General features: G+C 48.5%; 1 protein-coding gene and 1 long non-coding RNA gene across 4 annotated transcripts; one reads left to right on the forward strand and one right to left on the reverse strand.

Annotated features, from left to right (window-relative positions):
* The first annotated feature begins 4,398 nt into the window (after window positions 1-4,398).
* On the forward strand, window positions 4,399-6,189 carry LOC147341071 (uncharacterized). Its single transcript, XR_015158223.1, has 2 exons — window positions 4,399-5,225; window positions 5,602-6,189. It is a non-coding gene; the product is annotated as an uncharacterized LOC147341071 (long non-coding RNA).
* ZFP92 (ZFP92 zinc finger protein) lies at window positions 4,709-12,283 on the reverse strand. 3 transcript variants are annotated; one of them, XM_086385857.1, is made up of 3 exons: window positions 12,235-12,283; window positions 11,906-12,032; window positions 4,709-10,595 (listed from the first exon to the last, which is right to left on the reverse strand). In XM_086385857.1, the coding sequence occupies exons 2-3, from the start codon at window positions 11,937-11,939 to the stop codon at window positions 9,373-9,375; spliced, it is 1,257 nt and encodes a 418-aa protein (XP_086241983.1). In that variant the 5' UTR covers window positions 11,940-12,032; window positions 12,235-12,283; the 3' UTR covers window positions 4,709-9,372. The 3 variants fall into 3 exon arrangements, with proteins under 3 accessions (XP_086241983.1, XP_086241984.1, XP_086241985.1); XM_086385858.1 differs by lacking the exon at window positions 12,235-12,283 and adding an exon at window positions 10,937-11,033 and having other exon boundaries at window positions 4,714-10,633; window positions 11,906-11,954; XM_086385859.1 differs by lacking the exon at window positions 12,235-12,283 and adding an exon at window positions 10,932-11,033 and having other exon boundaries at window positions 4,714-10,598; window positions 11,906-11,954.
* Window positions 12,284-23,901: the final 11,618 nt, after the last annotated feature.

Consider the following 23,901-nt stretch of genomic DNA (forward strand, 5'->3'; position numbering starts at 1 on the left):
AATTCATTAACTTGCGGTGTCTGTTTTTGGTGATTAGCAGCAATTTTTTGGTGTTTGACTACAATTTTGTTGTTTTGAAGCAAAATCTGGCTCCTCCTTGACCTCTCTGTAACAGTTTCTCAGAGCTCTCTGAAAGGCTTTCTCCTGGACTATAATCCTCAGTAATGGCCCCAAATACAACATAATTCTCAACTTTTAGGTTTTGCTTTTTTTTTTTCAGTCAACAATCCATTTCTATTGTCACTGGTTCCTTATATTCTGAAGCTTCTAAGAGGTTTTTCTGGGATTTCAGGAATGTTCAATAGGCAATGCCCTGGTTTGTGGTAATCAATCTGGTTTCAAACTTGGGGAGCCCACCCACTGTGTAGACAAATCATCACAGTCCCAGAGAGTCCAGTAGGGGAGGGTGGGCCCCAGACCTCAGATCCACGTCCTCCCACTTTAGGCTCCCTGCTCCTGGATCCTGCCCACCCACAGTCCTCTCCACAAAAGTAGAAATGAAAGCAAACAACTTCACTCCTCAGTTCAGTTCAGTTACTCAGTTATGTCCGACTCTTTGTGACTCTATGGACTGCAGCATGCCAGGCTTCCCTGTCTATCACCAACTCCTGGAGCTTGCTCAAACTCATGTCCATCATGTCAGTGATGCCATCCAACTATCTCATCCTCTGTTTTCCCCTTCTCTTGCCTTCAATCTTTCCTAGCATCAGGGTCTTTACCAATGAATCAGTTCTTCACATCAGGTGGCCAAAGTATTGGAGTTTTACCTTCAGCATCAGCCCTTCCAATGTATATTCAGGACTGGTTTCCTTTAGGATGGACTGGTTGGATCTCCTTGCAGTCCAAGGGACTCTCAAGAGTCTTCTCCAACACCACAGTTCAAAAGCATCCATTCTTCAGCACTCAACTTTCTTTATAGTCCAACTCTCACATCCATACATGACTGCTGGAAAAACCATAGCTTTGACTAGATGGACAAAGTAATGTCTGCTCTTCAATATGCTGTCTAGGTTGGTTATAGGTTTTCTTCCAAGGAGCAAGCGTCTTTTCATTTCATGGCTGTAATCACCATCTGCAGTGATTTTGGAACCCCCCAAAATAAACCCTGTCACTGTTTTCATTGTTTTCCCATCACAAAGCCAGAAGGAATCCTCAGGCTTTTAAGTCAGGCAGTCCTTCCCAAGACTCCTGGTGATCTGAGTGGCCCTCTGTGCTGGGAACTGCCTTTATCCTCAGGACCAGAAAGCTTTCTCTCTGCCTGAAGATTTGCATTTCAAAGAGGTGACTCCAGGGCCCTTAAGAAGAGCCTTCCTGAACTGTAAGGCTGGCAGGAGGCGGGCCAGCTCCAGGGTTCACAAAGGGGAGGTGGATCTCCGTAATGGTCTAAAGAAAGGGAGGGCAGAAAGGTTTCCTTCCAGCAGCTTGGCTGAGGCTTTCCCACAGTCTTTCCACCGCAAATCTCAGCTTGCAGGCCTCCCACAGCCCTGCCTGCTGCCCTCGGGCTGCCTTGTGGCTTCCCAGCTACTGCCCCACACGACTCGCCTCTCTGGGGACACTTGGGTGTCTGATGAGTTGTGTGGACTCTGCTCATGGGGCTGCTCTCTGCTGAATGAAGCACATGACCTCCCAAAGGCCCACCCACAGGGGATTGTCCCTTCTCTGGCCGGCTTCCCTGCCATTTCTCCGCCTTGGCCACCAATCTGGGCATAACCGGGGCTCGGGGGGAAAGGGAGTGCTCTGGACAATGCCAGCTGGTAGGCCTTCCCAAGGCGAGATGGTGCATCTTTAGAAAGGCCTAGCTCAGGTTGTTACCCATAGTGGTCAGTGGACCCCATCAGTGTTGGCAGAAGCCTGGGGTGGGGTTGGGGGCCTGGCCCGTAACCAGGTGAGGAAAAGCCTGTGGGGAGGGCGGGCACGAGGAGTGGGCAGCCCCGCAGAAGGCTGGCCAGTGACCGTGGCATGTGAGAGGCTACACGGGGTCAGGGAAGCTGTATAACCTTCCATTTAATTTGGATTAAAAAAAAACAAAAGTGAAACTGAAGTTGCTCAGTTGTGTTTGACTCTTTGCGACACCATGGACTGTAGCATACAAGGCTCCTCCATCCATGGAATTTTCCAGGAGTACTGGAGTGGGTTACCATTTCCTTCTCCAACAAACAAAGGAGATACTGAAAACTCATCCCCTGACCGCATGGAGCCTCTCACCTGCCTGCCAGGGGGCATCTGGTTGAGAAGCTGGAAATCCTGCTCGTGGAGAAAGAGTGAGCAATGAATTGTTGACCTTTCCTCTACATGTGCTTACCCTGGAGGTGGTGAGAGGTACCCAGCAGTTGGGACAGAGCCTTGACTCTTGGTGATGTGTGGGGACTTTGCCAAGGGGAAGAGCCTGGGTGCTGGGCCCTGCCCCTACCCACCCTGTTCCCCAACTCTGTGACCAGCAGACAGGACTTCACAGGGTGGCCTCAGTTTCTCCCTCTGTAAAATGGACACAGTACAGTTGTGCCAGGAGGATGGATTGAACCCAGGGCAGGGCACACATCAGCTGAGTGGTGAGCGTCAGTGACAATCCAGCTCCTGCTCCTTGGAACCCTGGCCTAGAGGCTTGGCATGTTTGAGATTCTCATTATGACCTCTGAGCCCTACCTGCTGCCCCCTGCCCACTGCCCTCATCCCTCCACCAGCTCCCTGGGTTCCACTATGTTCTTGTCTGGGCTCTACGGGGACCTCGATATGCCAATTCTTAGACTTGGTGGATGTGACCTTATTTGGAGAAAGGGTCTCTGCAGATATAATTATATGACAAATCTTGAGATGAGGTCATCCTGGATTAGCCAGGTGGGTCTCAAATCCAATGACAGGTGTCTAGCAGATGGATCTGAAGAAAACTAGATATCTATATAGAAAAAATGAATTGTGAATTGACCCACACCATACACAAAGTTAATGAAATGGATTATGGACCTAAATGTAAAAACTAAGACTATGCAACTTCTATAACAAAAGTGCGTCAAGGCTGTATATTGTCACCCTGCTTATTTAACATATATGCAGAGTACATCATGTGAAATGCCAGGCTGGATGAAGCACAAGCTGGTATCAAGATTGCCGGGAGAAATATCAATAACCTCAGATATGCATATGTCACCACCCTAACGGCAGAAAGCAAAAAGAAACTAAAGAAAGAGCCTCTTGAGGAAAGTGAAAGGAGTGAAAAAGCTGACTTAAAACTCAATATTCAAAAAACTAAGATCATGGCATCTGGTCCCAACACTTCATGGCAAATAGATGGGGAAACAATGGAAATAGTGACAGGCTTTATTTTCTTGGGCTCCAAGATCGCTTCGGACGGTGACTGCAGCCATGAAATTAAAAGACACTTACTCCTTGGAAGAAAAGCTATGACAAACTTAGGCAGTGTATTAAAAAGCAGAGACATTACTTTGCTGACAAAGGTTCATATAATCAAAGCTATGGTTTTTCCAGTAGTCATGTATGTATGGATGTCAGAGTTGGACCATAAGCGCTGAGTGCCAAAGAATTGATGCTTTTAAACTGTGGTGTTAGAGAAGACTCTTGAGAGTCCCTTGTACAGCAAGGAGATCAAACCAGTCAATCCTAAAGGAAATCAACACTGAATATTCATAGGAAGGACTGAAGCTGAAGCTCCAATACTTTGGCCACCTGATGCGAAGAGCTGACTCATTTGAAAAGACCCTGATGCTGGGAAAGACTGTGGGCAGGAGGAGAAGGGGACAACGGAGGACGAAATGGTTGGATGGCATCACTGACTCGATGGACGTAAGATTGAGCAAGCTCTGGGAGATGGTGAAGGACAGGGAGGTGTGGTGTGCTGCAGTCCATGGGGTTGCAGAGTCGGACATAACTGAGCGACTGAACAACAAAACTATACAACTTGTTTAAGAACATTGGGAAAAAAAAAGAAAAAGAAAATTGAGGATCAAATCTTAGTGGCTCAAGTTTTGAAAAGATTTCTTAACTGTGATATGAAGAGTGCAAGCTATAAAATTTAAAAATTCATAAATTTGACTTCATCAAGATAAAACCATTCCTTCTCATCAAGAAACAGCTATGAAAATGAAAAGGGAAAAAAAAAAGAAAAGAAAAGGGAAGCCACAGTCTGGGAGAAATATCTTCAATACAAGTATCTGACAAAGGACTTGTATCTAGAACTCTTACATTAAATAACAAGACAGCCCAAGTTAAAAAAAAATGAGGAATTCCCTGGTGGTCCAGCAGTTAGGACTCAGCGCTTTCACTGTGGAAGGCCTGGGTTCAATCCCTGGTCAGGAATCTGAGATTCTGTAAGCTCCATAGTGCAGCCAAAAAAAAGTAAAAAAATATAAACACACACATCGCCCAGTTAAGATATATGACTGGCTGATGAGGTTGTAAAAAGTTGCTCAACATCATTAATCATCAGGAAAATGCAAATCAGAACTACAACATGATCCCACTTCAACCCACCAGGATGTCTGGAATCACAAAGATGGACAAAAACAAGTATTGGGATGATGTGCAAAGTTGGACCCCTCATACATTTCTGGTGGGAAGGTAGCATGGTGCAACTGCTTTGGAAAACACTTTGGCAGTTCCTCAAACAGTTAAACATAGACTTACTATGTGACCCAGCAATTCCACTCCTAGCTATATATGCGGGAGAAAGGAAAACATCTGTCCACACAAAAAATTGCACACAAAACTTCACAGCAGGTTTATTTGTATAGGCCAAAGCTTGGAAAACCCAAGAATGTACCAAAATCATTTTGATCCATTCAGACAATAAGACTAGTACTTAGTGATTAAAAAATGAAGAACTTACAAACACACAACAACCTGGATGAACTTCAAAGTCATTATGCTGAGAGTCAGGCAAGATTTCAATTACACAGAATTCTAGAAAAGGCAAACCAATGTGGAGTGACAGGAAGAACAATCGGTGTGAGAAGCGGGGGTGGCAAGAAGGGGTAGGAAGGAGTGAGCACTGGGGCATACAAGGTAACTTTTTGGGGTGATGGACATACATTCACCATCTTCACTGCTGTGGTTTTACAGGTGGATATGTATCAAAACTCATCCAATTGTACACTCTGAATATGTGCAGGTTTTGAAAGATGAACCAGCAACCTTCAAATCCTAGAGGACCCTTGTGTTGTGATGTCATGGACACACTGTGGCTAGCACAAGAGGAAACCATCTAAGTACAGGTACAAGTGGGAACTGACTTGAGGGAATAAATGGCAGCAAGCCACGACCCAGGGTGCTTTGCAAATTTGGCCACTCCTGTCTGCCCTTCCCCGCCCCTCCAGTACTCTGTCCTTTTGTCCACTTTCTGCATGGAAAATTCTTCAGAACTGTCTAGATGACTCCAGTGTACACTTAGTGGTCTTCAATGTGTAAATTCACAAACTCTAGCAGTTATCATCTGCAACTTTTTTCTTCCTTGATCTTAGAATAATTCTCTCATGTTACAAAAAACTGCTCTTCTTCAGGAGCCAGCTATAGACCACGCTTCTTCGTCTGACACTCCTAGCTGTTTGTGCACTGGTTCTAATGACTCTTTACCCCATGTCTGCCCTACAGAAAGCCCTCCATCCTCCCAGAAATCCCATGATCTCTACTCGTCTTCAAAGTTCACCTGGTACTAAGTTCTACCCTGACCTCCACACAGCACTTTGCTACCTAACCAGGGAAAGACTCAGCATCCTGAACTGAAAGCTGCCGTGTCCCCCTACCAAGGCAGGAATGGCAAAAGCAGGGTCCTGGCCCCTCTGGAACTGTTCACAGGGAGTTGCCTCCAGCCTGGGCATCCTGCTTCCCCTAGGCTGCCACAGCATGGGCCAGAACCAGCCCCAAGAGTGAGGGGGAAGCCATCCAGTAAAGAGTTAGAAACTAAGGACATTCAACAACAATGGCAACAGAATCCTGAGCCCCCTTCTCAGGCACCAGGCAGCTTCACAAAGGGGGGGAACAAGCCTTGCAGGCAATGTAAGCAAAAGGTCTAAGACACCAGGTCACTGATGGGGTGCTCTGCCTTCCTGTTCTAGGAGTCCCAGTGGCCTTGGGTGGCTGCCCTTGGTCTCTATGCAGCTCCGCTTGGAGGGGTCCTGGCTTCCCTTCACGCCCAGACACACTGTCTTGGCTCCCCCTCCCCCAGTCTAGGTCAGCACCCCTTCCTGAGACCTTTCACCAAACTGCTGTTACTTCAAACCAACACCCAGACCTTCCTTATTTGTTTACACCCAAAGTCAAATAATTCAGTTGGGACAGTTGACCAGTTATGAGAAGATACTGCCGCAGCACTTAAACAGCTCTTAAAAAGTGTCCCAAATTTGGAAGAGCAAATCATGTGCTACAGGCTGATCCAGCATCCGACAGGGTCATCTTCGGAGCTGAAGCCCAGTCCAGAAGTGTGGAGTGTGAATTTTGTTGGGGGGCAGGTGGCGAAAAGCAGGCAAGACATTCCCCAACAGTCTCAGCTTTTACACTCCAGTCGTCATCAGAAAGCAAGTGCGGGCCACAATTGCAGTTCCCCACCTAGCGAGAGGGGAGCCCGATTTCAAAGCATGGTAGAAGGCAAATAGCAAGCATCCTCTCTGGACACTCTGGATGATTCCATGTGATACCCGTTTAGTTCCTGATGAATACCCGATTGATTACCACCACATGTGCTAATGAAGAGGCGTGAAAATCTAATGAAGAGGAGTGAGATGAAATGGAGAAATGCCAAACCAAAGATGCATCACTTATACATGTCATATATCTGGGTAAGCACTTAGAAACCCTGGAGCCTTTCAGGGCACTGAGACCAGAGCACACGTTCCTGGCATCTCTGCTTGCATCTCTCCAGGCAAGTCCACTTTCTGTTGAAAAATCAGACATCACCACCTGTACCCCCAGTATCTAGTCATCTCTAGGTGGGTACCAAGGTAAAAAAAGGTGCTCACGTTCAAAATTTAGTCAGCTTATCCAGTGGAACCAATGGGATGATGCTGTACTGGGGAGATACACCTTTTCTTTATTAAAAGTTGGTTACTGACCCATAGGAGTGAAGCCATTCACTTTCTAGAGCGATGGAAATGGATAGCATTGTGCATGGATTTACGCTCCTTCCGGGTCCGTCATGAAGCAATTGTTGCCCCTATCCTGGGTCCTCAGCTGAACAAAAAGGGGACCAGAGCCCAAGCACATGGCCTCAGGCCCCTATCCCCTGCCCTTTGTGGGGATGGGCTTCCTGAAGCCCTGCTGCCTTAAGACAGATTGTCTGGCACCTCAGACGAACAACACACTTCCCAGTGACCTCACCAGAGAGTCCAAAGACAACACTCCTTTAAAATGTCTTTTTCTAGTGGAAAATCCAAAGCTGCAAATACTTTCCACTGCCAAAAGGTAAGGTTGGAGCCAACTGTGGTCTAAAACCTGAGGTCAATGTGCTAAGGGGACAAGATTCATTTCACAAATATTTACTAAATGCTGGGCTCAAAGACAACGTGACACACAGAGCAAAGAGAGGCTGAAATAAAAGCAAGTTACAACAACTAAAGAACTTTTCCTAAGTCACAAATGTGCACAAGTGGTGGTCATATAACTGTATGAAATGACTCGATCTCTATCTCCTTCTCTCCCTCTCACTTTCAGAGTCGTTCAAGCAGTGGGCGCTCCAAGCAGCATGTGCAGGAGCCCTACATTTCCAAGCCCAGTTTCTGGCAGGGGAAGTACGTGCTTCTCAGAGGCCCAGAGGGGGAAATCTCCAGCACACCCACCACCTGCCTGCCCTCTGGCAGCCCGTGTGACTGAGCCAAAGACCCTGGCGGGTGATGAAGGGGGCTGGCAGGTGGCGATCCAACTGGGATGCAGGGCTGAGAAGGGCAAGGGGCAGAATTCCTGGTCCCAGCTCTGGGGACAGTGTGGGCAGAACAATCCAGACCTGCCAGCAACTTCCCCCCAGGCAGCACAAACTCTCCCCTGCAGAGTCTCTGTGGGTAGGGTGGGCAGAGGGTGGCCTGCAGTAAAGTGCCATTTGAAGGCTTCACCCTGTCTCTGCAGGGATAGGGGAGGGAGTGAGAAGACGAGCCAGGCTTGCCAGCAAGCTAATTGACCGTCAGGCCTGAGGTAGGCCCCTTTCTCCTTCCTGAGGTCTTCTGAGAGGGTTGGAAGGATTCTTATTTAAGGGGCGATTCCCTGACACTCCCCTATAGCAAAAATTTCTACTATGACTTACATTACACCTGAATGCAGAAACATCGAAAGCAACTGAACCTCTAATATTGTAACAAACATCATGTGAAAGCAAGAGCCATTACTGGGCTTGCTCTGTGCAAATTCCTAACCTGGCCTGCTTTCCTCCTGATCAGCACTAGGCATGAGGGGCTGCTGTTTCAGGGGGAGAAGCAACTTAAGTTGGGCGCTTTAGGCACTGAGGGTGGGGAGGAGGAGCAGACAGACCAGCCTGGCCCTTGCAGGCTGAATCTGGAGGCAGTGGGTGGGGTGAGCCAGGGTGCGGGTAGGAGATGAAAGGCAGCAGGGCAGCTGGTGGCAGTTGGGAGGGACCTGAGCCCAAGGGCTCCTCTCTCTGAGAGGGGAAGCCGAGAGTCCCCAGGCCTCATCCTCTTTGAAGGGCCCAGGGAAGCTGTCCTCCCAAATCCCCCGAGCTCCAAAAAGATGGGTCCTGGGTGCTGCTTCTCCTGGAAGCAGCTGGCGGTGCCCATGGGAGGCTGCGGCTTTCAGGCACAAAGTCAAATGGCCTGGAAAAATTATGGGCCACTGCTCAGCACAAAAGCAGGGTGTCCTGTGAATTACCCCCTGGGGAGATGCCACTCTCCATGGGCTGACGTGTGGGCACACAAAGAGGGCACGAGCAGTTTACCATCGCAGTCTCTGAGTCCTTTCTCAGACCATTTCTGATGAATTTTAGGTGATGTCACAGTCCAGCCACAGCCTCGATGTGGAGCCCACAATTTTGAGTGCTGCCAAGTCCCTTCCACTACTAAGCTTTTAAAGGATTAAAGTGCTCTTTGTGTCTTCTACCTGAAAACACTAACAACTCTTGGGATGAAGTGAAGGCCCCCTATGAGATGATATGGGTCACTACTTAACTCAAAGCACTCGCTCCCTCCCACCCACAGCACGCAGGCCCCAGGCACAAGGGGCAAGGGCATTTTCAGCTGCTCCAGTGAGGAATACAAATGTGATAAGGGGCCAGTCTTCGGTGCAGTCTCTGGGGTACAACTGCATCATCAACGAGGGAAGGGAGGGGGACTAGGAGGGCTCATCTTAAAGTCAGCCTTCCTGCAGAGCACCCAGTCAGATGGCAGTGCTGGGGCAGTGGCACAGCTGGAGTCTTGAAGGTGATTCTCATTCTCTGGGCGGGACTCTGCAGTGGCTCTTTGGAGGTCCTGGCAGGCCAGGTCCATCTCTTGAGTTGTTCCCTTCCAAGAGGTTCTGGTGAATTCTCGGCTGCTGGTCAGGCTGTGGTTTCTCCTTGGAGGCCTGGTTGCAGTCATCACAGTGGCCGCAGGCACAGGGCTGTGGGCGGCTGTGGGTGCGCCAGTGCTTCAGGAAGGCAGAACTGTGGTGGAACGCCTTTCCGCACTCTTGACACACGTAAGGTCTCTTCTCAATGTGCACTATCTGGTGGTTGAGGAGGTTGAATCGCCGGCTGAAGGTCTTCCCACACTCACTGCACTCATAGGGCTTCTCACCGGTGTGCACCGGGCGGTGCTGGCTGAGGCCTGAATGCCCCCGGAAGGCCTTTCCGCACTCCTTGCACGTGAATGGCTTCTCTTCCTTGTGGACACGCTGGTGGTGAATGAGCTGGGAGATGCCCTTGAAGGCTTTTGGGCACTGGCTGCATGTGTAGGGCTTCTCACTGCTGTGCGTGCGTTGGTGCTCAATTAAGTTGGAGCTCCTGGTGAAGGCCTTGCCACACACATCACAGGAGTAGGGCCGCTCACCGCTGTGGGTGCGCTGGTGCTCCGTGAGTGTGAATTTGCGCCCAAAGCGTTTCCCACATTCATCACACCCATAGGGCTTCTCGCCAGTGTGGATAATCTGGTGTTTCATGAGGCTGGAGCCACGTGTGAAAGTCTTTCCACACTCACCACATGTATAGTGCTTCTCACCGCTGTGGGTGCGCTGGTGCTCCGTGAGTGAGAACTTGTGCTGAAAATGTCTCCCACACTCACCACACTTAAAGGGCTTCACGCCACTATGGATGACTTGGTGCTTGACAAGGCTGGAGTTCCGGGTAAAGGATTTCCCACACTGCTGACACACGAACCGCCTCTCCGTGTCTTTGAAACTCGGCTGCCTTACAACCAAATCCTGCTTACCTCCGCAGCTGCTTCCCTGCATCTCTCTTCCCTCACCTGGGGAGCTGCCTTGGCCTTTCTCCTCAGGAGGGTCACCCCTGCTGGAACTTGTCTGTGGACAACAGGCATATTTCTGTCTGTGCTCAAGTGTTTCCTCCGACTGCCCGGTTACCTGGCCCATGTTGCCAACCTGAAGATTGGCCCCTGGGAGTTCTTCTGGACAATTTTTCTCCTTTGAAATTGGCAGCTTGCTATTCATCCTGTCACCTGGAAAGACATAGAGAGCACCAAGTGTCACTACCTTCCTGGGTCTCAATTTAGGTTTGTTCTTTAACCCTCACCCTCACTCCAAGGCTGAGAAGAGCTGAATCAGGAGTTGAGGACATGGGAGAGAAAGCAAGATGACCATCAGCAGACAGGAAGGCAAGAGGGGAGGAGGTAGCAGTGAGCTAAAAACAGAAGAGCTGTTGTGAGACAGAGGATTCCATGGCAGATTTAAAACTGCCATGAAAGAGAAGGTCCAACCCAAAGTGACCATGCCACCCTCCATCAACTGCTGCTCTTTGCCAATGGCTCAGGCAAGCCAGTAGAGCTCCCCTCACTCGTACATCCCTGTGGTGATCCTTATTCTGTGGATATCTGCTACCCACGGTTTCTCTCCTTGCTCTAGCTGGATGATCAGCTGAGGCTTGGAGAATAAAAATCCTGTCCATGGAGAAGAAGGTTAATCACTCCTGGACTCAGTCCAGCATTAGTACCTTCAGGACCAGAGAATAAAGAACTTTCTAGAAAGTGTCACTGGGAAGGTCCTGAAAAAAGGCACAGTCCCTCTAGGGGCAAAGAGCTCTGAGTGTATGAAGGGGCTTGGAGTGTATGAAGAGTCTTAAGTAGGTGGTGATTTGGGCCAAGAAGATAACCATATTATTATTTGGCCTGAAAGATGGGCAGCCTTGTGGGAAGTGGGGAGTTAGTGTAGAGACACTGAAGGACAGACAGAGGGCTGGAGTAAAGCTGCAGGGGGTATCAAGAAGTGAACAGAGCTGAAAGGCTGCCTGTTTCACCATGTAAGAGAGGAGATGTCTCTGTTCCTTACACCAAACCTCACTGCCTGGTGAGGGGCAGAAACAACCAAGGGGGGGACAGTGGAGGAGCCTTTGCCAGCTTTTACCAGATGCCTCCAGACTGGAAAACCAAGTCCTGGGCCTCTATGCCCTGGGCTGTATATGGCTTGATGCAAGGAACAGATGCTTCTAAACTCTATAATATGAAATGTACATAAAAGGCAACCTTGGTAAAAATAAGTATAAATTAATGCATATAAATTTTCAAGCATAACTTGCACTTATCTTTTGGGTAGATGAGGTTTAGTTAACCCCCGATTTTATATCAAAATACCTATAGGCCTAAAACCATTTAGATAAAACTGTCTTTGAGGTAAAAGCTGGACACCAGTGTATTACTGACTGATGGGGAAATGCATTTATTCTTAGAATCATAGTAACTAGCAAGAAAAGGAACTCAGAAATAAACTGAGTTCTGAGACAGGATGGGGGCCTGACTGTGTGCAGGATCCTTACCCAGTGACACCAAATGGTGGTGATTCTCTAGCATCACTTGCTTGTACAGCTTCCTTTGTCTGTGATCCAGAAGCTTTCATTCTGTCTTGGTGAAGTACACGGCAACATCCTCAAAAGATACTGGCACCTAAAACAAGCCATTGCTGTGGTTTCAGGGGAATTTACCCCCATGGGTCCCAGGATGAGCTGGCAGCAACAAAAAACATGGATCGTGGTGGGGCCCAGAGAGCTCAGCAAGAGCTGTGACAGTGGGACAGGAAAATGCAACAGATGGAGGCTGATGCGGGGGGGGTGGTGGTGCCAGGCCAAGGTGCTGGAGCCCCACTCACCTTGGGTCTGGCTGTCAGGATGGCTGCCATCTTGGGGGCACAGGGATGCTAAGGGGGTGGAGAGAGACTGATGTGAGCTGAGCCTATGCACTGTGTGACCTTGTCCAGATAAGGCCCCAATCAGAGCTGCTAACAAAATTCAATGCATAACACTTTCCAAAGCTGAGCTTCTGTCCCGTCTCCTCAGGAGACAAGGATTCCATCTCTCCTCATGCTGGACCCGCCTAGCCAGGCTGCCAGACTGTTAAGGGAGTGTCTTTTTTCTTTCCTTTTCTCACTTCCTTCCTCTCTCAGCCCTCCTACCACATGACTAGCCCCTCAATCCTGACTTTCAAGCTATCTCTGGAAGCCCCACTGCCACTCCCTTGCCCCTGAGGTCAGAGTTCTTTACATATACATACATATGTATATATATACAATTTTATTTATTTATTTTTGGCTCCTCTGGGTCTTTGCTGCTGCATGGGCTTTTTTCTAGTTGCAACCCCATGGACTGTAACCCACCAGGCTCCTCTGTCCATAGAATCCTCTAGGCAATAATACTGGAGTGGGTTGCCATTCCCTTCTCCAGGGGATCTTCCTGACCCAGGGATCGAACCCAGGTCTCCTGCATTGCAAGCAGATTCTTTACTGTCTGAGCCACTAGGAAGCCTATACATATATTACATATATATATATATATATATATATATATATATGATTTTATTTATTTTTGGCTGTACTGGGTCTCTGTTGCTGCATGGGCTTTTCTCTATTTGCAGAGAGTGGGAACTACTCTCCAGCTGTGGTGCACGGGCTTCTCACTGAAGTGGCTTCTCTTCAGCAGTTGCAGCATGTGGCCTCAGTAGTTGCAGCTCCTGGCCTCTAGAGCACAGGCTCAGTAGTTGTGGTGCATGGACTCAGTTGCTCTGCAGTATGTGGGTTCTTTCCATCCCAGGGATTGAACCCGTGTGTCCTGCATTGGCAGGCACATTCTTTACCACTGAGCCACCAGGGAAGCCCTGCAGAAGGAGATCGAGCTCAGGGGTCTTAAAGAAAAACTTCAAATACACGTCACTTTCACTTGTAAACAGACTTGCTCTCAGAGAAAGAGAAAGACAAAGCTGGTGGAATGCATGATGGAGGCTCCCCCGCTCCAATGCTGGGAGAGAGGGTGCTTTCTGAGAGCACAGGCTGAGAGCTGTGGACTGGGGGTGAGCAAAGAGAGTAGCAGGCAAAGGGCATGGCCCATACCCAGCCCAAAGATGGGCCCCAGCTGGGCCGTTGGGGGAAGAGTGGGTGTCACAGCCTGTTTGAGCCCTGAGAAAGGGCAAGGGGACAGGGTCCCTGGAACAATTTAAATTGCCCCAAATTTCCTTATCACCCACAATGAGCTGTCAGTTAACAATGTGCTGTGCTTAGTCGCTTAGTTGTGTCCCACTCTCTGTGACCCCCATGGACTGTAGCCTGCCAGGCTCCTCCATCCATGGGGACTCTCCACACAAGAATACTGGAGTGAGTTGCCATGCCCTCCTCCAGGGGATCTTCCCAACCTAGGGATTGAACCCGGGTCTTCCGCATTGCTGGCAGATTCTTTACGGTCTGAGCCACCAGGGAAGCAGAAGTAGTAGAATGATGGGGGAAAAATATCTTAACAAATGACAAAAGAATTCAACTTGAAATGTCCTTGCACCAATTAAAGGAGTACATTTTTATTTTAAAGAAACACCATCAACTGTCAGTGACTAGAGCAAAATTAATACTAAATCACTTGCAAGTAGCTATGAAACTAACCTCCAAGTTGGGACAAAAAGCTTATAACAAACCAATAATTCTTCCCCAAATTGGCAAAGCCAGATGAATACAAAATCATTTCTTAGAAAGCACCTAAGAGTTGCCCAAGCAGTGAGAACAAGAGGGACTAAAGTTCAGGAGATAACCATGGATAATTAATTTAATGTTCTTTTCTTGGACAACTCAAGGCACAGGGAACAGGCTGAGAAATACAGTTTGTCCTGAGCAGAAGTTTAAAGCAGTCTGAGAAGGCTGTAGTAACAAAATCAGAGACATGAGACATCTTAAGCATATGGTTATCTTTTTCTCTCATGGTGTATATGAACTTCTGAAGCTAAAAAGGCCCAAAAACTAAACTGAAAGTCTGAAAAGCAGAGCTCAGGGAACTGATGATACAAAACTTAAGAGTTAAGGAACCTTTAAGGGAAGAAGTCTGGTGAACAAACTAGGTTTTCAGATGAAAGCCCAGAAATAATCAAAGGCAGCTGATACCTTACTAAAACAAAACCCAACCTGCATTCCATTCAGTACCTGCCTGAATTAAGGGGGCTAACTTCCACTTTATCAACCTAGTGAAGAAAGGGTGAAACTTTTCCAGGAGAAGATATAATCTTCAGGAGTATCTATAATTTTAAAGATTCTAAAATATGAATTAAATTAACATTTAATTGTAAATACTGCAGGATTATTTATATTTCTAGCATTTAACTAAAAATAACTACATTACCAAGAAATAGGACCATAAGAACAAACCTCAAAAAGAAGAAACACAACACAAAACAGAACCAAATAAGCAATCTACATATTTGAGTTAACAAACTAAGACATTAAAATATAATTAATATGTTAAAGAAAATAGTGAAAGAGATGGAAGAAATACATGAAAAGATGGCAATTTTCCTAGACAATATCTGTATCAGAAAAGAATCAAAAGGATACTCTTTAACTGAAACGTCTAAAGTGAGCTCAGTAAATGGTATTAATAGGAGATAAGGCTTCCCTCATAGCACAGTTGATAAAGAATCTGCCTGCAATGCAGACCAGGGTTCGATTTCTGGGTCGGGAAGATCCCCTGGAGAAGGGAATGGCAACCCACTCCAGTATTCTTGCCTGGAGAATCCCATGGACAGAGGAGCATGGCAGGCTACAGACCATGGGGTCACAAAGAGTCGGACATGACTTAGCAACTAAACCACCACCAACAGGAGAGTAACACAAAAGTCAGAATTTTGAATTGGATGACATGTTGATACAAAATACCATAAATAAAAGCCCAGACATTAAAAAACAAAAAAGTGGAAAATATAGAAAAGACCAATAAGAGACATATGAAACACTATAACTGAAGATCTATGAAGAAAACAGATCTGAACAAATGTTTACAAGATTTTCTAAATATAAGAGGAAGGTATTAACCAACAGATTTAAGAAGCTCTAAGAATATCAAGCAAGAGAAATTAAAAAAAGAAAAATTATACAAAGGCACAACATAGTTCCACTGATGAAAACCAAAGAAAAAGAGAAAACTTTACAACCAGCATGGGGGAGAAAGAGTAAGGAGAAGACATAGTACCTTCAAAGGAGCAGTAAGAAGAGTTAGAACTAGAGCTAACTTCAAGGAAAAAAATGGCAGAAATTGGAAAAATAGGATAAAAATCTTAGGCACCACAATTACCATTTGCGTGAGTTATTTTACGACAGGAGGTCCTGGTAAGGAACACATAACCAACAAGCCACCACCAACCAGAAGAGTTCGGAAAAGGCCAAAAGGAGATGTCACATGTCCCAGGATCCTCTTTGCAGGAATCCATTTTGGCTAAGCAATGCATGTGCCACCAGGAAGGGCCCTGAGTCAGAATGACTTGCCAAAGATAACCCAGAAGCTAATCCCACCCGTAAAACCCGAGACTGCAGGCCACGTGGCCGAGCAGTTCTCCTGGGTTCCCTTACCCTACTGTTCTCTGCCTGGGTGCCCCTTCTCAGTAAAATCTCTTGTAACGTCTCAGTAAAGTCTCAGGATGTGTGCCTCCTTGGACAATTCATTTCCGAGTGTCAGACAAGAGCCCACTCTTGGGCTCTGGAAGGGGTCCCCCTTCCTGCAAAACCATGAGGTGAAATGCTGAGGGCTGCTGGCCACATGATGTCATAATGTCTTCCCTATTTACTGCTGGTAACAAGAGATGAAGTGAACCTAAGGGTGGGACAGAGCTGGGATGTCCCCCAGAGGTGGGATGTCCATTCCCTTGGTGGAAATGCTCAGTAGGGCTCCTGCCAAAGCTCGACCTGATTCTATGCTGCCTTGGGACTCAGCCTCTGGTTTACAGAGGACCTTGGGACAGAGGGATCGGTTAAAGGCACCAAAATGGAGCAGCCAGCACTGATCCAGAAGGTGGGCTGTTTCCTGGTTTCCTCTGCAAATCAGTGTCACAGGGGAAAGAGGAGGCTGGGGAGGGAGATTGTTCTGGATGAAAAAAGAGTTAAGTGGCCAACAGCCAAGTGCAGTGGAAGTCCCTGATGACATGCTAGCATGAACAAAAGAGGAATCAAAGGGGGAGTGGAGGGTGAGGGTGGGGTGACTGCTGCCCACATGGTGAGTGAATCGTGGCCCCCGGGTCAGGGAAGAAAATGTCTTTCTCAAGAGATGCACAGTGAACCATTTGGGGAGAACAGGGCTTGTGAAGTGACTTTCAAGTATTTTAATGAAAACAAAAGAAAGAGAGATGGAAAGAGGGGGAGGGAGGAAGAGAGAGTGAGGGAGGGAAACAAGCACATAAGGCAAGCTGGAGGCCACTGCTAACCCTGGGAGGTGGGTACTGGGCTTGGTTAGATCATTCTACTTGTCCATTTGCTTGACAATGCTCAAAGTTAAAAGGGAAAACAGTCTGGTAGTTCCTTAGTAAGTAAACATAGTTATCATCAGGCCCAGTAGTTCCACTCCTGAGTATATGCTCAAAAGAAATGAAAACATGTTTTCACAAAAACTTGTCCACTTAAAAAAGAAAAAAAAAGAGAAAGAAACCTGTCCACCAAAAGAAAAAAAACTTGTCCACCCATGTGAATTAAGTGCAGAACAACTCATAATCTCCAAAAGGTGGAAACAACCCAAGTGTCTATCAACAGAAGAGTGGAAAACCAACCATGATCTAGACAAAGATGGAACATTATTTGGCCGCAAAGGGGAATGAAATACTGACCCACGCTACCATGTGGGTGAACCTGGTGTCATGATGCTAAGTGAAAAAACCAGACACAGACACAAAAGGCCACATTCTGCATGATCAACCCTGAATATTCACTGGAAGGACTGATGCTGAAGCCGAAGCTCCAATATTTTGGCCACCTGATGCAAAGAGCTGACTCACTGGGAAAGACTCTGATGCTGGGAAAGACTGACGGCAAGTGGAGAAGCGGGCGACAGATGGTTGGATGGTATCACCGACTCAATGGACATGAGTTTGAGCACACTCCAGGAGATGGTAAAAGGCAGGGAAGCCTGGTGTGCTGCAGTTGATGGGGTCGCAAAGAGTCGGACACGACTGAGCAACTAAACAACAACAACTACTGGGTGATTCTATTTATATGATGCAAGATAAGATTTCACAAGAGCTTTCTCGATCGAGCTTTGAGATTATGACTAAAAACTCTTTTCCTCCAATTAAAATAAATAAATTAAATTTAAAAATATTTAAAATAAATATTGTGGGAAAAAAAAAAAAAAGAAAAACTCTTTTCCTTTCACCTTCTCAGGCAGTTTGCTAAGCTCCCACCCCACTGACTTCCCATATCAGGGCCCCTCTCTCCTGGGCCACTAAACCCATGGCCCAAATCCCACTTATTGAGGTCTCACACTCTGGGGCCAGGTACCAGACAGCTAGGATAGTCCCTGTGTCCTGGAGCCTGAGAAACCATTCAAACTAGCCACCGCCTAGGGACCCTGTGGACACTAGCTACCATTATCAGGTGCGCCTTCCCGCAGCACTCACCCCTTCTTCTGCATGTCATCTCTCCAGAGTGTCACTGTTCTGTAGCTCACTATAAAAAAAATCTTTAAATCTTATAAAACATATGACATATCCAGAGAGTCATAGGTAGATCCAGGGAGTCAGAGAGCCAGGGGCTTGGATTGGGTGGGGTGGGGTGACTGCTTCTTTTCAGGGTGATCAAAGTGTTTGGAAGTTGCTACTGGTGACAGTTGCACAGTGTTGCCAATATACTTAATGTCACTGTCAAGGGATTCTCTTTTACCATGTTCACTGGGAAACCACCATCATTCACTAAGAGGCCTGCACAAGCTGAAGGGGCGTGTGTGTGTGTGTGGAATACTGATATTAGCAAGGGTTTTCAGACTATTGCCAAATTGTTTTCAAACACATCACAACCTTATTTTTTTCTCTATCATGACTGTACTGCCAGGTCACCATCCATTTTGAAAAACACAGAAAAACTTAAAGGAAGAGGTGTTTTCTCTAATCCTATATCCCAAGTTGTGCTGCAAGCCCTCAAGAGAGAAGACACTTGAACTGTGACTACCCAAGAGAAACACGTCATGGACAGTTCACTGGTGGACAGAGACCGATGCTCAAGTTCAGTATCACAAGGCGCATCAGAGGTGCCAGCCAGCAAGCTGGTTACACACAGCAGCGTCTATCCTTGGGACCTAGCACCCCACTGGCAGCATAGTTTCAAATCCTAGGAAGAAACATGACAAGCCCTGTGCTCACAGACCCTGTGTGTGTGTGTGTGTGTTAGTTTCTCAGTCGTGTCCGACTCTGCCACCCCATGAGCTATAGCCTGCCAGGCTCCTCTATCCATGGAATTCTCCAGGCAAGAACACTGGAGTGGATTGCCACTCCCTTCTCCAGAGGATCTTCCTGACCCAGGGATCAAACCAGGGTCTCCTGCATCGCAGGCAGATTCTTTACCGTTTGAACTACAGGAAAGTCCTTTTCACAGACCCTAATGCCCTAAAAGCCCCGGGTAGGAACAGTGTGACCTTCTCAAGCAGGAATGGAAGAAAAGATATGGAAGGAGCTTGTAGAACTGGAGGGTGGCTTCTCCCGAGACACTTTGGCCTCTCCAGAGTAGGGGAGAAGCTGAAGGATGATTCTAGGCCCCGGGGCTCGGGTTTCCCAGAGATAGGACACCAGGTATGCAGGTGAGGGCCTCTCAGATAGCAGCACTTGGGGCAAGGAGCTGGGAAGGTCCCAAGAGTCTGGGGAACCCGGCAGCCCCTTCCAGGCTGGTCCACCCCACAGAGGGGAGGCAGACTCCCCGTCACTGGCTGAGCCTGGCTGGGGGCCGCGGGATGGAGACAGGTGGAAACGTGGGCACCAGAGGGAGAAGCAGAGGGCTTCAGTGCTGATGTCTTCTGAAGACCACGAGATGGGGCTATTTCCCCAGAAAAAGAAAACGGAAACAAACACCAGGGAAGGCATGCAGCAGTCCCACTGAGGGCGGGTCAGGGAATTGGGGCTTTGTCATCCACCGAGAGGAACGCACGGGGCCACAAGGGTTGGCTGCCTTCTGCCCTGCTGGAACTTCCTCTGGGCTTTAGTAATTCAAGACCCCAAATGCTCAGTGCCAGGCAGCCTTCCCGGAGATCGTGTCACCTGCCAGCCACCCAGGGGAAAGGCCTGAGGACCAGTCTGAGAGCTGCTCGGGGCCAGCAAAGGCCTCTGGGAGCAACCTCGCAACCCGGGTCTCCAGGCTCTGCTCTTTGCGTGGGTGGGGGTGGGGAACAGAGAGATGCTACCTGTTCCCAGCCCTTCATGGAGTGCCTATCTCACTCATGTGGAGAAGCTTCCGGACCTTGCCCTCTTCTGCTCCACACTAGCCCAGAGTGGCTCTTGCCTTTGCACTGGCTGTTGCCTCTGGCCCCAATGATCTTTCACCTCCGTTCAGTTTTTCCAAAAGGTTGCCTTCTAACCACACTGCTTAAACCCGCACCTGACCTCTCTTCTCTATTTCTGCCTCGCAGCACTTAGCACTGGTTAACATACTCTGTGATTCTTTTCTGTTTGCTTATTTTTAAAATTAACTCATTTAATTGGAGGCTAATTACTTTGCAATACTGTAGTGGTTTTGGCCATACATTGACTCTGTGGTTCTTAATTCCAAACGTCGACTCTTTCTTGCCCATTTCTTGCCACTAGAATCGGATCCCTCCCCCCCACCCAGTCCACAGCAGGGATTTGCGGGTTTTTTTCCCCAAGGCTGGATCTGCAGTGCCCGCTGCAGCCTGGCCCCCGGGAGTGCTTGGCTGTTGTCTGGGGGCCGGAGGGCTGGCACTGCTACCTCTGTCCAGAGCCCGGCATGCTTTGCCGCTCGGCCCCTGGCTTCCTCTTCTCACACCTTCTCGGCGTGTGCTTGGCCCCGCTAACATCCCTCACCACCCAGGAACACAACGCCCCACCCACCGAGAACCAAAGGGGGCCGGTCCAGGGACCTCAGGGGCTCACGTTCGCGGACAGTTGGCTGGGTATCCCTGGGCGGGAGTGCCGCGACCTGACGCAGAGGGGCAAAATCCAAACTTACTCGCGTCGCGACGCTCTCCGAGCAGCCCTAGAGTCAGCCGCGAACCGCAGTCGGAGGAGAGAAACCGAGAGGAAAGGGGAGGGAAGCCCCGAGGGCTTTTTCGGCAGCTCTCCGCGCTCGCCACCTCCCAGGGAGTCCCTAACCACCTGCTGAGACCTGACTCGCGGGCTTCTGAGCCGTCCTTCCGTTCCTCCCCGCACCGCGCCCCCGTCCCTGCCTCGGAGAAAGTTCGAGGCCAAGGCCACCACCTCTGAGCAGCCCTCCAGGGCACCACCCTCAGGGGGCGACGGGGCTTGACTTTACCCTTGGGTGCCATGCAGGAGGCGCGTCCTGCACAGTAGTCTGTCTGTTCAGCTCCAACTTGCTGGGGCCGGGGCACTAGCAGGGCCGGGGCGGCTCCGCGTGGGATGGGGCGTGGTGGGGGGCATGGAGCATGCGCAGCACAGCAGGAGGGAGGCCCGGCCCCGCATCCACCCTCGGCGCGCCCCGCGGGGGGTCTGGCTTGGCTCCCTGTGTCCCCTGGGGCACTTCCGCTTTCAGTCTGGGCTGCTTAGAGAACTTGGGGGTCGCAGTCAGTCCAAGACCATCCCCCAGGGGGCAGGGGAGGGGCAGTGTTAGCCGCGCACCTCCAATGTCTCAAGACTGCAGGGCTTTACTTTTCGTCTGTCTGTCCATCCGTCCATCCATCTAGGGCTCACAGAATCCCTGGGGGGGCAGTCAGCACCAAGTGGCTCAGACACAGCACCTCAGTATAGGGCCAGCCCATTTGAGGCAGAAGGGTAAAGCTAAGAAAGTGGGGGTCAGTGAGAGGGGATTTGGGGAGACCAGTGGACAGACAGACGGAGGAGTAGTGAAGAGCTACTGCATGCTTTGGTCTTCGCTTGGGTCCCCCCAGGGCCTTGGAATCTGCATTTTCCCGCAGGACTGGGGTTGGAATCCAGGGCTGAATGCACATGACTGCCCTTGGGCATGATGAGTTCCTCCCAAAGTTAAGAATAGGAAAAAGGCTGTGGAAGAAAATCCACAACAAAAAGCACCAGGACTGCCTGTTCTGTTTCTCCCGGCCCTGGTCATTGGGAATTAAGCATGAGGTGGGGACCCTTCCTTCCACAAGCAGAGCACAGGACTGCACAGAGAAGCCCTCCCCATGCTTTTGCTCCCAGGACAGCAGCTGCCTGACCCTGGGTTTAGGAGGAAAGCTGGGACCCCTGACTTGGGTGCTTCTGGCCTCAGGGAGCAGGGTTCTCAGGAGGCCAAATGCAGCATAGCTTCAGGGCCCCATCCCTGAATCAGAGGCAGGGAGATCCCCTATGGCCCCTGGTTGCAGGTTCTGATGCCAACTCTTGTCTTCTCACCAGGAGTCTGGCTAGATAAGCCTGGACCTGGGCTTTAGAGGTATAATGGGGTGAACGGTAGCCCCTTAAAAGATATGTGCACACCCTAACTTCCAGAATCTGTGAATGTGAGTTTTCCGGGAAATGGGTCTTGTGCAGATGTGATGAAATTAAGAATCCTCAACATGAGATCATTCTGGATGATTCAGTTCAGTTCAGTCGCTCAGTTGTGCCCGACTCTTTGCGACCCCATGAATTGCAGCATATCAGGCCTCCCCGTCCATCACCAACAACCAGAGTTCACTCAAACTCACGTCCATTGAGTCGGTGATGCCATCCAGCCATCTCATCCTCTGTTGTCCCCTTTTCCTCCTGCCCCCAATCCCTCCCAGCATCAGAGTCTTTTCCAATGAGTCAACTCTTTGCATAAGGTGGCCAAAGTACTGGAGTTTCAGCTTTAGCACCATTCCTTCCAAAGAACACCCAGGACTGATCTCCTTTAGAATGGACTAGTTGGATCTCCTTGCAGTCCAAGGGACTCTCAAGAGTCTTCTCCAACACCACAGTTCAGAAGCATCCATTCTTCGGCGCTCAGCTTTCTTCACGTCCAACTCTCACATCCATACATGACTACTGGAAAAACTATAGCCTTGACTAGATGGACCTTTGTTGGCAAAGTAATGTCTCTGCTTTTGAATATGCTATCTAGGTTGGTCATAACTTTCCTTCCAAGGAGTAAGCGTCTTTTAATTTCATGGCTGCAATCACCATCTGCAGTGATTTTGGAGCCCAGAAAAATAAAGTCTGACACTGTTTCTACTGTTTCTCCATCTATTTGCCATGAAGTGATGGGACCAGACGCCATGATCTTCCTTTTCTGAATGTTGAGCTTTAAGCCAACTTTTTCACTCTCCACTTTCACTTTCATCAAGAGGCTTGTTAGTTCCTCTTCACTTTCTGCCATAAGGGAGGTGTCATCTGCATATCTGAGGTTATTGATATTTCTCCCGGCAATCTTGATTCCAGCCTGTGCTTCTTCCAGCCCAGCATTTCTCATGATGTATTCCACACATAAGTTAAATAAGCAGGGTGACAATATACAGCCCTGATGGACTCCTTTTCCTATTTGGAACCAGTCTGTTGTTCCATGTCCAGTTCTAACAGGTGCTTCCTGACCTGCATATAGGTTTCTCAAGAGGCAGGTCAGGTGGTTTGGTGTTCACATCTCTTTCAAAATTTTCCACAGTTTATTGTGATCCACACAGTCAAAGGCTTTGGCGTAGTCAATAAAGCAGAAATAGATGTTTTTCTGGAACTCTCTTGCTTTTTCCATGATCCAGTGGATGTTGGCAATTTGATCTCTGGTTCCTTTGCCTTTTCTAAAACCAGCTTGAACATCTGGAAGTTCACGTATTGCTGAAGCCTGGCTTGGAGAATTTTGAGCATTACTTTACTAGCGTGTGAGATAAGTGCAATTGTGCAGTAGTTTGAGCAGTTTTTGGCATTGCCTTTCTTTGGGATTGGAATGAAAACTGACCTTTTCCGGTCCTGTGGCCACTACCGAGTTTTCCAAATTTGCTGGCATATTGAGTGCAGCACTTTCACAGCATCATCTTTCAGGATTTGAAATAGCTCAACTGGAATTCCATTACCTCCACTAGCTTTGTTTGTAGTGATGCTTCCTAAGGCCCACTTGACTTCACATTCCAGGATATCTGGCTCTAGGCGAGTGATCACACCATCGTGATTATCTTGGTCGTGAAGATCTTTTTTGTACAGTTCTTCTGTGTATTCTTGCCACCTCTTCTTAATATCTTCTCCTTCTGTTAGGTCCATACCATTTCTGTCCTTTATCGAGCCCATCTTTGCATGAAATCAGGTGAGCCCTAAATCCAATGACAAGTGTCCTTAAAGGGACAGAAGAGGAGAGAGAGACACACACAGAAGAGAAGCCACATGAAGGCAAACACAGAGACTGGAGGGATGTGACCACAAGCCAAGGGATGCCTGGAGCCCCACAAAATGA

Source organism: Bos grunniens, chromosome X (genome assembly GCF_055505025.1).
Source record: "Bos grunniens cultivar Pamir isolate PY7600 chromosome X, Bosgru_T2T1.0, whole genome shotgun sequence".
NCBI lineage: Eukaryota > Metazoa > Chordata > Mammalia > Artiodactyla > Bovidae > Bos > Bos grunniens.

Excerpts from the sequence above, each read along its gene's own strand:
- ZFP92 (XM_086385858.1), bottom strand. The coding sequence starts at position 11,939 with ATGCTAGAGAATCACCACCATTTGGTGTCACTGG. Across the intron at positions 11,034-11,905 it reads CCACCATTTGGTGTCACTGG|GATTTTTATTCTCCAAGCCT; the intron begins GTAAGGATCCTG and ends CTCCATGGACAG. Across the intron at positions 10,634-10,936 it reads ATAAGGATCACCACAGGGAT|GAAGGTAGTGACACTTGGTG; the intron begins GTACGAGTGAGG and ends ATTGAGACCCAG.